Source organism: Podarcis gaigeae (genome assembly GCF_964106915.1).
Source record: "Podarcis gaigeae genome assembly, chromosome: 9".
Classification (NCBI taxonomy): domain Eukaryota; kingdom Metazoa; phylum Chordata; class Lepidosauria; order Squamata; family Lacertidae; genus Podarcis; species Podarcis gaigeae.
The window spans coordinates 65,626,927-65,641,988 of NC_139685.1; the positions used below are offsets into that span (position 1 = coordinate 65,626,927).

Here is a 15,062-nt window from a genome sequence, read left to right on the forward strand (position 1 = left end):
AAGGTTTCCGATTAGCGTTTTGGAACCTTCCAAAAGTGTGTATCAGTTTTGCACACATGGATTCCCAAGGTTGCTTGTAACGGTGATGCATAATGTTTTTTAATCTGCGGCAATTTGCATGTCATTACCCAGAATGCCTTTTCCCATCATACAGCAAGGCTGTTTGTCTGCACTCTGGGGGGTGATTGAAGGTCTGGCCAAATGGCTTCAGAAGCACTGAGAGCTCTCTATTATCCCACCCTCCCTTCCCCGCCCCAGCCCACCACAATAACCAAGCACAATAATGGACTTACAAGGGATTTGAAGCAGATGCAGAGAGAAAGATAATTAAGATCTTCTTTCACTCCCTGGATGAAAGCAAACATATTTTTGCACACATGCAGATATGGCTCCCCCATCCCCAGTCCTGATTTCCTGCCCTGATCTATTTCCTAAAATATATATTCTCTTGACAAGATGCCCCCAAACCTTTTAAAGAAGGTGTTTGGCATACTGGAAACCAAACCTGCTCCGTCATGCAGCAGAAGGTGATATTTTGACATTTGGCTGTCACCTGTGGAAGCAATTTATGGAACCTCCTTTATGGTCATGAAGTTCCTTACGTCCAGTACTTTTTCAGCAGAATTCATAAACTGCTCAACCTATCATCTGTTTAAATGCAATAATTTTCAAAGCCCCTTGCTCTTTCTTTCGCTTGTATGTACAAAAAAAGTTGATTACAAGAACAATTGTAGCAGAACTATTCCAACTGCTTTAATGTATGCTTTGTGAGTGATGGTACAAGACACCCGATGACATGTTGGTTTAAATGGGGATTCACATGACACAGATCATGGGTGCTGCCCCTTTGAGCAAATTTCCTATCAGCTCCAGCTGTTAGTTTTACTAAGCTACCCCACAGATCCATTTTCTTTTTGATGTATGACACCTCTGATTTCTTCCTTTTCTCTGTCCACTTTCCATTCTTCCCCTCCCCTGACATTTGGAAAATAAGAACAAAGACCAAAATTAAACAGAACCCCCAAGTATAGACAGCAAGATTTTGTGTGCTGTGTTCTCCTTGTGCAAAGGAGCTCTTCTACTTTCTGCTGCACCTCCTGGTACCCCTTGAAAAGCTTCTGGTGAAGTTTGGGAGAATCTCTGGAAGGTGCAAATTGCAGCTTTGGGGGAGTTAGTAGACACCTTGAAATCTGGGTCCCGGCCCAAATATCCAAATTAGGTTTATTTTACATCAGGTGTGGGGAACCTTTGGCCCTCCAGATGTTGCTAAACCACAACTTCACCAGCCCCAGCAAGCATCTTCAGTGATGAGAATTGCATCTCAGTAACATCTGGAGGGCTGGAGTTGCCCTGTTCTTAATTTGCATCCGTTTATTTTGTATGTGAACCTCTGCTTCATGAGCGGCAAGTGTGGGACATGGGTCGCTCCCCCCCCCCGGCAGAGGGAAGGGGGGGGCACACTGACCCCGGCATCATCGGGGAGGGGGGTACCATTGTGGCTGCCTCCCTGCAGACATGCGCTGCGCACTCCCCACCATGCCAGGCGCCACGCTCCTGCACGGACACCATGCCCCCGTCTGCTCTCCGCCCCCGATGCCAGAGCATGATGCCAGACTTACAGAAGACATCTGAAGGCAGCCCTGGTTAGGGAAGCTTTTAATGTTTGATGTATTACAGTAGTTTATTGTTTTTTTGGAAGCCGCCCAGAGTGGCTGGGGAAGCCCAGCCAGATGGGCAGGGTATAAATAATAAATTATTATATTAAATTGTTATTAGCTTTGCCCCTGCCCGCCCCCCACTTTCAATAAATGTGTGCACATATACTTTCTAGGGACGTGGGTGGCTCTGTGGGTTAAACCACAGAGCCTAGGACTTGCCGATCAGAAGGTCGGCGGTTTGAATCCCCGTGACAGGGTGAGCTCCCGTTGCTTGGTCCCTGCTCCTGCCAACCTAGCAGTTCGAAAGCACATCAAAGTGCAAGTAGATGAATAGGTACCACTCTGGTTGGAAGGTAAACGGCGTTTCCGTGCGCTGCTCTGGTTCGCCGGAAGCGGCTTAGTCATCCTGGCCACATGACCCGGAAGCTGTACGCCAGCTCCCTCAGCCAATAAAGCGAGATGAGCGCCGCAACCCCAGAGTCAGCCACGACTGGACCTAATGGTCAGGGGTCCCTTTACCTTTACCTTTATACTTTCTAACCTGCATTAAGCTTTTAGAAGTACGGGCCCATAAGATGGTATTTATTCTGGATTCATCCAGAATAAACGTGCATGGCTATAAATACTCCATTGTACTTGGAAGAAAGGCATACCATCAGAATATTTTTGCACTTTGGTTGCTTCTTTAAAAACACCCAGTCAACGGTGACCAAGTAGAGGTTTTTGTATGTCAGATACGGAATTAATGTGCCAATAATTAAGAAGAATACTATCGTCCACGGAGCACTTAGCATATGGATAGCTTTTTAAAAATTAACATTAACAATATTTTGATGGCACAAATCCTTTTCCGCGAGGAAAACAGGGCTGGATTCACACCCACATTTGGTGTGACTGTATGAGTCCTTTGATTGACAGATACAGGAGAACGAGAGAGAAAATTCTGCCGTTCCTCCTGCTTGTCAGTCATTCAAATGAGCTTTCATCTGGGAAATTAATGAAGCTCCTTCTGTCAGGGTGGCTCAAGGCTTGGCCTCTCTTGGCCAGATTCCATGTTTAACTGGCGACTCCCAGAGGCTCAACAATTCCTAGGAGATACGAATAGCCATCTCTTTGTCGGCTTGCCGCTCAGTGGCTTTCTGTAACACAGAGGCAATTACTTCTCTGAAAATAGAGTGGATTTAGGCAAGTGATGCTGCAGTAATCTGACAGGTTTGGGTTCTGATGCTGATATTATTGCTTCTTCATATCAGGAACAGAGGTGTAGTTATTGCCATCAAAATAGGGATCAAGCTGGATGGCTGTTTTTTTATCCCTCCAGGCAGTCCTAAGATGGCCATATTAACATTGCAGAAGTAGCTATGTCAGAATCGATGTGCAACTTAAATTTGAAATCCTTGAACGGAATGGGTCCCGTGCTTCAGATGGGTATTTTTTTAACCTACATTGCTGTCTGCAGAGAAAGCACTGGAGATAATGTTTAATCTGACGATTCTGTAAAATTCTGATGGCTAGCGGCCACCAATGGATGCCTGATTATCATCTTCCAAAGCAACTACTCTATTCTGAACTTAAAAATGGAAAGCGTAATGCTGGTGGTCAACAAAAGAGGTTTAAAGACTGTCTCAAGGCAATTTTTTTAAAAAATGTAGTATAAACACCAACAACTGGGAAACACTTGCCTGCGAGTGCTCCAATTGGGCTTTGAAGACACTCAAACTCAGGACACAAGGGAGAAACGTCCTAAGGGGAAGGCACGCTTGGCAAATCCACACCGTGATCAACTCATGCCTGGAAACCAATGTTCCCACTGTGGAAGGATGTGTGGATCCAGAATTGGCCTCCACAGTCACTTATGAACTCATTTTAAAACTGTGTTTATGGAAGACAATTTTACTCGCCTACGAGGGATCGCCCAAGAAAGAAGACAAGGGTCAATTTTTGAATCCTGTCCAAATTGCATGAAATATACCCACCCTGTAAATACTTTTACAATGAACTGGAGAGGTTTCTAATTCATACGTCTTTATGCAACAGAGGCTCTTTGTTAGAATTGCGAGTCTTTATACCCTAACCCATTAGTTATTTTTCCTGCACATAAGTGCTGATTTTAATTAAGGGCAGTTGAGGGTAAAAATCATAGCGCTGGTTGAGGGTGTGCTGGAAAGGAAAAAAGGTCAGTTTATCAGATGACTCTCATCCTGCAATTAAACTCCTTGTTGAGGAAAAGATGCCATATTTAAGTGGTTTTCAACCATGGACACGCTTACTTTTTGAAAACAGTTATTGGATTTCATCCAGCGAGGGCAATTAAAACAAATCCTGAGATCTCTGGGTAAAGGATGGCATAGAAATAATAGAAATAGAGAAATGATTTAGTAATCCAGGCCACTCATTAGTAAACCAGCTCCACCAGTTCCTGTTTTTCTTTTATCCTTCCTCTGTTTAAATCTCCTATAACCCCTGTTTTAAAACAGCTGCATCGGTTGACAGTTGGTTTCCAAGCTGAATTCAAGGTTGCTGTTTAAAGCCCTAAAAGAACTCAGGTCACAAATATCTGAAAGACTGCCTCCTTCCATACAGGCCCTCCTGAGATCAGTAGAGGAGACCCTCTTGTTTGTTCCTACACCCTCAGAGGTTTGGGGGCAGCTGGCAGCCCGGGAGAGGGCATTCTCTGTGGTGGCCCCTAAGCGGTGGAACTCGCTCCCCACAGAGATGCTTCTGGCACCTTCATTATACTAATGCTAAAGGTGCACCTCTTTACCATAGCTTTCGTCACTTGAGGTTTACGTTCTTTAAAGGTAAAGGACCCCTGACAGTTAAGTCCAGGCGCGAACGACTCTGGGGTTGTGGCGCTCATCTCGCTGTACTGGCTGAGGTAGCCGACGTTTGTCTGCAGTTTTTCCAGGTCATGTGGCCAGCATGACTAAGCCGCTTCTGGCGAAACCAGAGCAGTGCACAGAAACACCGTTTATCTTCCCGCCTATTTATCTACTTGCACTTGGATGTGCTGTCGAACTGCTAGGTTGACAGGAGCTGGGACTGAACAATGGGAACTCACCCCGTCACGGGGATTTGAACTGCCGACCTTTCGATTGGCAAGCCCTAGGCTCAGTGGTTTAGACCACAGCGCCAACTGTGCCCCATTTAACGTTCTTTAGGACCCACCTTATTTTTATGGTTGTAAGTTGTTTTAATATTGTTTTGTAATACTGTAACCCACCCTAGGACCTTAGGGTGAAGGGCAGGTAAGAAATAAATCAATATTATATATTATTATTAGGCCTCCAAACCATTAATAACCAGTGTCTCAAGTCCAGCAGACCCTCCAAGTTGCCCTATTTTCCAGGGAAAGTTCCAAATTTACAGAAGCCATCCCAGTGTTTTATTTGACCCCGGAATATCTGGCTTTTCCTTAGGACATCCTTATTTTCTTTGGAGAAATGTTGGAGGGTATATTACCTGACCCCCAAGCCATCTGAAAACAGCCCTGTATAGGGAAGTTTTTAATTTTTTAATGTTTCATTATATATATATATATATATATATATATGTTGGAAGCTGTCCAGAGTGACTGGGGCAATGCAGTCAGATGGGTGGGGTATAAATAGTAAAATTATTATTGTGGAATAATAATATTATTTCTCCAATTTTCACCTGTGTATTCCCGGAGACCTGGAAGGTATTTCTGTGTTTCTGAATTGTGGTCTCCTGCTTCAGACTCCAATATGATTGGATTAGTTGATTACTTGTCTAGTAATTACCCTTCTGAGGGGGATATAATCCCTAGAGAGGGGTTTTAAATTATCAGGAATGCAGTTGGGTCAAACTATTTATAAATTATTCCATTTTGGGAATGCTGCCAGTGTGATTCCATCAGGGACTGTTCTTCTGTTAGAAGAAGGATACGCACCTCACAGCTAATTACCATCCCATCAGCCTTATCAGCATTGTAGCTAAGGGATATGTTAAATTCCTGCTTCTTAAACTTGAGAACAGTCAGTAGAAATGACAACTTTGCAGAGAAGAGAGATTGTTCAAATGAAGAGAACGTAAAGGAATGCAAATGTTGGCAAAAAGTGTTGTGTTCTGCCTCGACTGTCTGAGGCACTCTAGGCCCCAGAATGCCAATTGCTGAGAATTGCATACTCTCCAAGGTGACGTGACCCAAATCTAGGACACCATCTTCCAGGTCTGAAATCCTGCACAAGTCATGTGACCTGCGTGAGATTGCAGACCCAGAAAAAGTGTGGAACTGCAGCACCACACGCGATCCCGCAAAAGGCACCCCCAATATAGTGGGAGTGCACATTGCAATGAATTTTTTTTTAATACAAAGAATATTGACTTATTATAAAGAGCATGGAAGGGGAAAGTGGATGTGTTAATCTAACTCCATTTTTATAAATGAAAACCATAAACGTCATCTTGGAATGGTTACCATGAATGACAACGAGGTCTACCAGAGATATCTATCAATGTTCTAGCTCTCTCTCTGCCTATTAAAGAGCATTTTGCTGTACAATAAATTAGTGCATTGCTTGGCTTTAACTTGTCTGAATTTGACATCACGTTGATTGTCTCTTCAGCCCCTTCCTGGCTGGAGATTCCTGCTCTGACACATTTTCTCTTTTGGTTTCCTTGCTCCAGCTAGCCAAGCCAGGGACCTTTTGTCAAAGATGCTAGTGATTGACCCAGCCAAACGGATATCAGTGGATGAAGCCTTACAGCATCCGTACATTAATGTCTGGTATGACCCAGCAGAAGTGGAGGCGGTAAGTAAAACATTGTTCTTTACACTAAGCTTTTCCGGTTATTACAAACCAGCGTTCAGCTAGCAATGCAAAAGGAATTTGTTCAGTTTGCATTTTAGGGGAAAGCATTTGCAAAAAAAAGAGAGAAAAGTATTATGCGTGCATTGTTGCGCACTGTGATTCTCTGCTGCTGTTTCATTATTCCAAAATTGTCTGGTTCTTTTTGGTGATCATTTAAATTGTATTTATTTCAATTATACTTTTGTAAAACAGCCTGAAACCGTTTGCTAAATGATGGGCTATAAGTACAAATACAGTGGTAACCTCGGGTTACATACGCTTCAGGTTACATACGCTTCAGGTTACAGACTCCGCTAACCCAGAAATAGTACCTCGGGTTAAGAACTTTGCTTCAGGATGAGAACAGAAATCATGCTCTGGCAGCGCAGCAGCAGCAGGAGGCCCATTAGCTAAAGTGGTGCTTCAAGTTAAGAACAGTTTCAGGTTAAGAAAGGACCTCCGGAACGAATTAAGTACTTAACCCGAGGTACCACTGTAATAATAAATATAAGATAAACACACACAAAAATGTGGGCAAATTTTCTGTGCCATCTTTTTTTTTTTTAAAAAAAGTTACAGATGTGGAAATGGATTGAACTGAGCTTAAAGACTGCAAAAATGAGAAACTGTGAGAAACTGAAACAGACAGATTCCTAATTCTCATTTGAATTGGGACAAGTTTTTCCAACTCGCTGGATAATGTGCAACTGATGTCTTTATAGTCTAAATCACTTCTGTTGCATTATTGTTTTTTTAGCAGAAGTGGGTGACTAAAGTGTGGCATGGGGAGGGCAGAAGTTTCTAGGGTTTGTGGCTCTCCTGGACTACAAGTATAAGACACTGGAGGGAGCTGAAAAGCAGACTGAAATCTATTTGTCCCGTGTCACTCGTCAGGCAACAGTATGATTTCCCCCCTGTTTTTCTTTTCCATCCTATTGATTTCCCCCAACTCAAAAGCTTCTCCAGTCCTCTGGTTCTATTGTTTGTTTTGTTTGGCCAGAGTCCACAGCATTGGCCAATGCAAACCTTTGCATAGACTTCTTGCCTGGATTTTGTCACTTTGTGACTCCTTTTAGCTCTGTAATTCTAATTCTGTTAATGATGAAGAAGCTAGAACATGATAAATAGTTGACAGAGATACTGTTTTTATCCTTCCCATAATACCCAATGCCGTTGATAAGCAATAGGACAAAATGAAATAATCTTTTTTACAATATGAAGATGATGATGACGACAACAACAACAACAACAACATGGTGCTATTTATGAATATAATTATTTTCCCTACAGTTCCCTTCCTCAACAGTAATAGCAAGTTCAAGAAGATAAAACTGCCATGGTGAAACAATTGCTTTAAAACGAATAAAAGAACAATAATGGCAGAATGTAGAAAAGGGTGCATTGTAATAATAATAGTTAAGGAGAGATGGCAGTATTGCTTAGTTGTATTAAATAGAATAATAAATGTGGAATATAATCTGGTAACAAGTAATACATAAGACAGCAACCAAGTAGATTATGCCTCATAGGGAGTACTGAAAAATGATATCCTGAACTTTATTCTTTGAAAAATGAATAAATGGGCTTGGTTTTCCTCTCAGTTGATCGTTTTGTTGCGTCCCCACTCAAGTTTGGGTTATGTCTGTGAATTTGATCATATAAACCACATTCCACAATCTTAAGAGCTATTCATGAATGCATTTTTTGTCTGGTTTGCTTAGTAAAGTGTTATCAGAATTTCTTTTATCTTCGGACTCTGCATTATATAAGTGACTTTGCCAACACTATTTGATTCATCTCATTAGGTGACAACTACTATCTGAATATCAGTTTTGTAATCATTTTCTTTGTGGTTCATACATGGAGTATTTTACATATGTTTGTCCATGTTTCACACATTTCACCAAACTTAGCTGCCGCTACAGAATATAGTAACTACCACTGAGTCTGGAATGCCCTCCCTAGAGAAGTCTGACGGGCGTCTACATTGTGATATTTTCTGTAGCCAGCAAACACCTTGTTCTCCCTTTCTCACCCTCTATTTTGAAAATGTGTTGATGCACCCCTGTTTTCCTCTGCTGTTGATTTTACCTTGAGGTCCTTTTCATTTCTTTCGCAGTCTTATTGTTATGTTATTGTATTTTATATTTTTATCCTCGGTTTGCTGAAGAGCTCAGAGAGCTTTGGCTGTTGGCCAGCAGAGAAATGTAGTTAATATGCGAAATGAAATGAAATAAGAAAGAAATGAATCATTAAGAGGTTAACTGGAGTAGAATGTTGGAGGAAACGGAGGAAATGGAATATTTTCTTTCCAGTCACAACCTGCAGTTTTGATGTTGGTAGTTAGTAGGAAAGGAGAACGACAATAGCAAGCCATAGTAGTGCCATAAGTGTCATTAGTTCTCCATTTGCCCTCTGGAGGAAGAGGTCAGGTGTTAGTATGCAGTTACAGGAGGTATAATCAATCCTAGCAAGCTTCACAATATGCCCTAGAGAGCTTCTCATAATCCTTCCCAATGCCAGTGTTGCTGTGGGAGTAAATTCATTAGCGTTTGCGAGGTTCTCAGTTACCATAGCGATGAGGTACCATATGGAGAGACAGGTCACAGTCTGCAAGCTTGTGTCCTTTTCTGCTTTGACAACGGGACCTGAGAACGTTGGAGGTGCATATGGCCAAAGGCATCAACCCCACATGGCTGTGTAATGCTAATCAGTAATTATCAGAAGTTTGCAGTCATTTATTCCAATACATTGCAAGGGGAATAATTCCACCACTTTTGTTTCGAATTAACAGCACTCTCTTTGTCACACAAGGATACACCAGCGCCTAGTATTTAAAGATATGCTAATAGCTCTATGGGAGCACAAACTCACTCAAAGGTTTCCCTCCAGTACAGTGTTTGCGTCCTCTTCCTTCTAGCTGCCTCTATGTTCTGCGCTCTTCATTAAAATACTTAAAATGAGCTACAATTGATATATAAAACTCCATTTATAAGCAACCATGGCTGTGATTGTAGGTAAGAATGACCCTAGCAGGTGAAAGTCGTCTGAAATCGAAATGTCTGTTGTGAAAGACGACCAAGATAGGGAGTCATCTGTGTCTCTCGGGGCAAAGATATCCAAAACCACTGGTGCAGCCACTGAAACATTTATGTAGTCAATTGCAGCTGTCTTTCCTCTGGGCAAACCATCCTCAGGGATGTAATTACTTGTAGAAATGCACCGTGTGAACCAGTGGTAAACACAGATGCCCTTTGCAGTGACAGTCTCCCCAAAAAGTGCTGTAGCGATAATGAACATCACTGCAACGGAAGCTGTCGTGTTGCAGGTTACATTCAAATGGCGCCCTATTCCATCTTCCTGACTTTTCCTTACCAGTTAATTCTCACAGACCTCACCCTCCCCACCAACCCATTAGACCAGGGATGGGGAACATTGTGGGCCAACTTTGACAGGGGGCAGGGCAATCCACATGTCAATCAGGTGAGGTAATCATGCTGTCACATGATTGGCAGGTGGATTGCCCCCCCCCACTTGTCTCATTCTCAACATAAGAGGCAGAAAGAGGGAGCATGTGAAGGGCTGCAAAGACTGCCCTGAGCTGATCCTGTCAACATTTTACCATCTTCCCTTGCTTTTCCTTTGCCTCCTGCCCAGTGATGATGCAAAGGAACGCCAGCCTCTCTACGCCTTCACCAAAGCTTCCGCTGTCTCTCCAAGCCTGCCTTCCTTCTGTCCTCACTGAGCCTCCCACTCTTCTCCCCATTGACCTCACCAAGCCTGTAGTTTATCCCTCTGTATTAAAATTCCCAGCACTCTTAACAAGCTACAGTTTGCAGGATTCTCTGGGGGCAAACCATATGCTTTAAATGTGCTTTACATCTGACTACTGCTCACATCAGGATGCAGGTGGTGCTGTGTGTTAAACCACAGAGCCTAGGACTTGCCGATCAGAAGGTTGGCGGTTTGAATCCCCACGATGGGGTGAGCTCCCGTTGCTCGGTCCCTGCTCCTGCCAACCTAGCAGTGTTCAAAAGCACATCAAAGTGCAAGTAGATAAATTGGTACCGCACCGGCAGGAAGGTAAACGGCGTTTCCGTGCGCTGCTCTGGTTCGCCAGAAGCGGCTTAGTCATGCTGGCCACATGACCCAGAAGCTGTATACGCCGGCTCCTTCGGCCAATAAATCAAGATGAGCGTGCAACCCCAGAGTCGGTCACGACTGGACCTAATGGTCAGCGGTCCCTTTACCTTCGCCTTGCTGCTCACATCAATTGATGAACACACATACTGATAAGTATTAATGATCACACACATTGATATTTTTGTTTTTCTAATTGTCTGCAGGGTTCCCCCCTTTTTATTCTGTTCTTCTTGAAAGCTACACAACCCCAAACTGGGAATTCAATGTGTGCATAATACCCATCATCTCCCCGGAAGAAAAATACCCACCTCACCACTTGGCCTACTAAACTTGGCTGTGGGAGGAAAAAGGAAATAAAGCCAAAAGTATCAGATTTACACAAGGGGGCCTCTGAATAATTGGCTGAAGCACAGCAGAGGGGAACAGGGAGCATTTAAATATATATCTATAGCTTGGTCTTTGTAGCAAATGGCAATGGTTTTGTGTCAAGAGATTAACCTAGAGGTAATGACCCCGGACATCTTCCTGGGATTTACAGTGTGAGCTTGCAAGTGAGGACAAAGGAAGGGGGATGACATTCCAGCCAAGGTGCAGAAGCCAGAGCCAGTTAAACTCTCATTTTATAAGCCTATTTTAAAAAGTTCACGATCCTTTCATAGGCTACAGAAGAGCCATAAAATTATGATGCCTCGTTCAAATGGCGGGGAGTGTAACGCGTTTGGGAAATGGCAGAAGGAAGGCAAAAGCCTTCTTTTTCTCTCTCTCTGGCAGGTTTAAAAAGTTGTAGACGCTGGTGGTCTTTCTTTAAATGCCAGGCTGTGACCTGCTTCTAACTAGAGGGAAATGTATATTATTACTCCGGCGACATGCTGTTCATTCACAATGAATGAAGGACAAGCTGGAGACGGATTGTAGGAAAATACAACCAAACGCCAACCTGACTTTTTTGACCTCTGAGTACTAGTAAACAATTGCTTCCCTTGTGCTGCCATTTAGGAATATATTGACTTTTGACTCCTACTGACTGGAGTGTTTGCGATGTGTGGTAGGAAGCCTTACTTATTCCACACACTTATACCTTACCGATTGACTACAGGCCGCCATTTTTGCAATATTGGCTGTACTACACGTTTTCTTAACATTCATTATATTTTAGGATTAGGGTTCCCAGGTTGACATTACAATCCAAGATGCTTCAAATGCTTTTGTAGAACAGCAAAATATTTTATGGAAATAGAAGAATTGTTGCCATGCTTTAGGAAGATATTGACTTTCCATATTTGTTCCAGGCTGTTTTTGTGATGGAGGAGAGTTCTTGACTTCTTGTATGGGGGCTCCCAGGGAGCATCTGGCTTGGCTATTTTGGGGAACAACAGGATTCCTTATACTGATATGGCAAGGCTCTTAGGTTCTTACGTGGCATGGCTCCACATTGTTTGGGGCTGATTCACATGACAGCCTGCAAATGGCCAGATGTGGTTTGAGTGAACTGAAATATTCAAGATGGTTGCTTGACTGCTGGATTGGCCTCCTGTCCAAACAAGCTGATAAAGCAACAAAGTGGTAAATCACTCATAGAAACCCTCTGCAAGTAATTCAAAAACCCACTCCTCATCATGATCATCACCATCCCCCTATTTGTTTGCTGCCTTTGCACAAAAATTAATGCTGAGAGTGGTTAATAATAATAGTAGTAGTAGTAATAGTAGTAGTAAATTATTTATACCCCACCCATCTGGCTGGGTTTCCCGAGCCACTCTAGGCAGCTTCCAGCAAAAGATTAAAAGTACATTAAAACATCAGTCATTAAAAACTTCCCTAAACACAAACAAAACACCACAAACAAAACTTCCCCTTCACAACAAAACACCAGAAAATCAACAATTAGAAGGATAACTCAGAATAATGGCAATAATAAAACAGCAGCGTAAGAGCATGTAGAAAAACGGCATAAAAAGTAACCACATTCTGGTACTGTTAATGGCAGCAGACACTAGAAAACCCAAAAAGAAACAGGGAAGTTGGGTTTTTCCTTGGTCCTGGAAGTTCTAGTCATTCCTTCCATGCACATGACAAATTAGCCAAGAATCAAATTAGTCTGGTCAAGTTTCACGGCCTCAGCTTCTTCAGGGCTTCACTGCCTCTTGGGTGTCACCCATTAAGGTGGCATTAAGGCTCCCAAAGGCCAGGAGGCAGGTAGCTGGGAACACTAATTCTTTGAGGTTACATAATTATGAATGTGCATTGCAGAGAGTGGCAGCAGACTGAAGGAAGTCTCTTACATACAGCTGAAAATGCAGAGACCTCTCTAAACATGGTTGGGAAGATAGTCTGGTCCTGAAATGGACTGGACTGATAAGGCTCTTCAAGATGGGTTCAGAAAGCTTTAGAAACCTGCTTCCTTCAGGGCCTGTTGACTGTTTTTGTCTAAATTGCCACTTCCCCAAAAGTTACTGAGGAGGGATATGCATGTAATCCAGTGGGCAGCATGTGGAACTAGTACCACTGATTCCTGAATTTGAATCTCTGCTCTGCCATGAAGCTCACTGGGTGGCCTTGGTCCAGTCAGTGTCTCTCAGCCGAATTTACCTCACATGGCTGTTGTAAGGGCAAGGCAATACTCTGAGCTCCCTGGGTGAAGTAAGGTCAGCATAGAAATGCGATCAATAAATATCTTGCCCCCTGATCTTTCAGACCTCCTTGGTATGCCTTCCTCCTGCACAATTTTCTTTTCTGTGTATAGGAGTGCCACTGCACACTAAACTTTGACATTCAAAGCCCCTTTGCCAGCACTCTTTGGCGTAGCATCTGGGTTCTTTGCTTGACTGATGATTCCTGCTTGGGCATCTTGGTATTTAAGATAGCTCTGGACGGCGGAGGCCCCAGCTAGGTCATCTGTTCCTCAGCCTTTGAGCCATCCATGAGTGTGTAAATGCATTTTCATTTTACCCTACTAAGGTCTTGTTTATGTCCCAGGAAAATGCTTTAAAACATAGCAGCTTTATACGGATCTGTAAAATTGTATATTCTGTTCCATCTTGCAGATATCTGCATTCTCACCCTCAATCTCCATTTTCTGTAGTAGCCAGTACAGTAGTACCTCGGGTTAAGAACTTAATTCGTTCTGAAGGTCTGTTCTTAACCTGAAACTTTTCTTAACCTGAAGCACCACTTTAGCTAATGGGGCCTCCTGCTGCCGCCACGCCGCCGCTGCATGATTTCTGTTCTCATCCTGAAGCAAAGTTCTCAACCCAAGGTACTATTTCTGGGTTAGCGGAGTCTGTAACCTGAAGCGTATGTAACCTGAACCGATGTAACCCGAGGTACCACTGTATTCACAATGATTCTAGGAAAACCTTCTAGTTAATCCCTTTTCTAATGAATCAGCAAAACCTTTCCTGAACCTCTTCTTCTAGGAATGTATATTTTCCTCAACCTCCTTAAGGTTGATCTCACGTTAGAATTCTACATGTGTCAGCATTACAGATCCATGAAGGTCTATTGTGTTCTGCAGTAGCTATCTGCCATTGTAATCAGAAGTGGCCTCTTTGAGCCTGTCCACATCAGGGTTTACGATATGATACAATAAGATAATCTTTATTGTCATTGTCCCATACAGAACAATGAAATTGAAAAAATCTACATAAGACATTCAAAAACCAACAAGCCTGCTATCCCAGCTATCCCAACCTGGTTAGCCCCCTAAAAACTCTGATACCCCATTTTTAAATACAATATACTCCCATAGAGACTCCTTAACGGTAACGGTAACGGTACCCCTGCCCGTACGGGCCAGTCTTGACAGACTCTAGGGTTGTGCGCTCATCTCACTCTATAGGCCGGGAGCCAGCGCTGTCCGCAGACACTTCCGGGTCACGTGGCCAGCGTGACAAGCTGCATCTGGCGAGCCAGTGCAGCACAAGGAAACGCCGTTTACCTTCCCGCTGGTAAGCGGTCCCTATTTATCTACTTGCACCCGGGGGTGCTTTCGAACTGCTAGGTTGGCAGGCGCTGGGACCGAAGGATGGGAGCGCACCCCGCCGCGGGGATTCGAATCGCCGACCATGCGATCGGCAAGTCCTAGGTGCTGAGGTTTAACCCACAGCGCCACCCGCGTCCCACAGACTAGAGACTCCTTACACTGCATTTAAAACCAAAATCGCATTTGGTTTAAAACTGTTTCTCAGGCAGATAGTTCTAGTCTTTATAACCCTGTACCTTCTTCCAGAAGTCAGAAGCTGAAAGAGATCATTTCCAGGGTGTGTACTATCCTGCGCTATCTCTGCAGCTTTCTTATGGCACCTGGAAGCATAGATTGGACTCGATGGCCCTTGTGGTCTCTTCCAACTCTATGATTCTATGATTTGATTTACTGTGTGTTTGCAGCTGTTTGCATTCCCATTTAATCGGCGTAGTCTAAATGACATTGCCCTCAAACAACTCCATG

General features: G+C 43.3%; 1 protein-coding gene across 10 annotated transcripts in view; it reads left to right on the forward strand.

Annotated features, from left to right (window-relative positions):
* MAPK10 (mitogen-activated protein kinase 10) overlaps positions 1 to 15,062 on the forward strand; it is a 252,270-nt gene that overhangs the window by 219,751 nt on the left and 17,457 nt on the right. For all 10 annotated transcript variants that reach the window (XR_014568354.1, XM_083756672.1, XM_083756673.1 and 7 more), the window contains one exon: positions 6,309 to 6,433. Coding sequence is in view for 9 of the 10 variants with exons in the window: in XM_083756672.1 (XP_083612798.1) it covers positions 6,309 to 6,433 (125 nt within the window). In the remaining variant the exon portion in view is untranslated. The remainder of the gene's footprint in view (positions 1 to 6,308; positions 6,434 to 15,062) is intronic.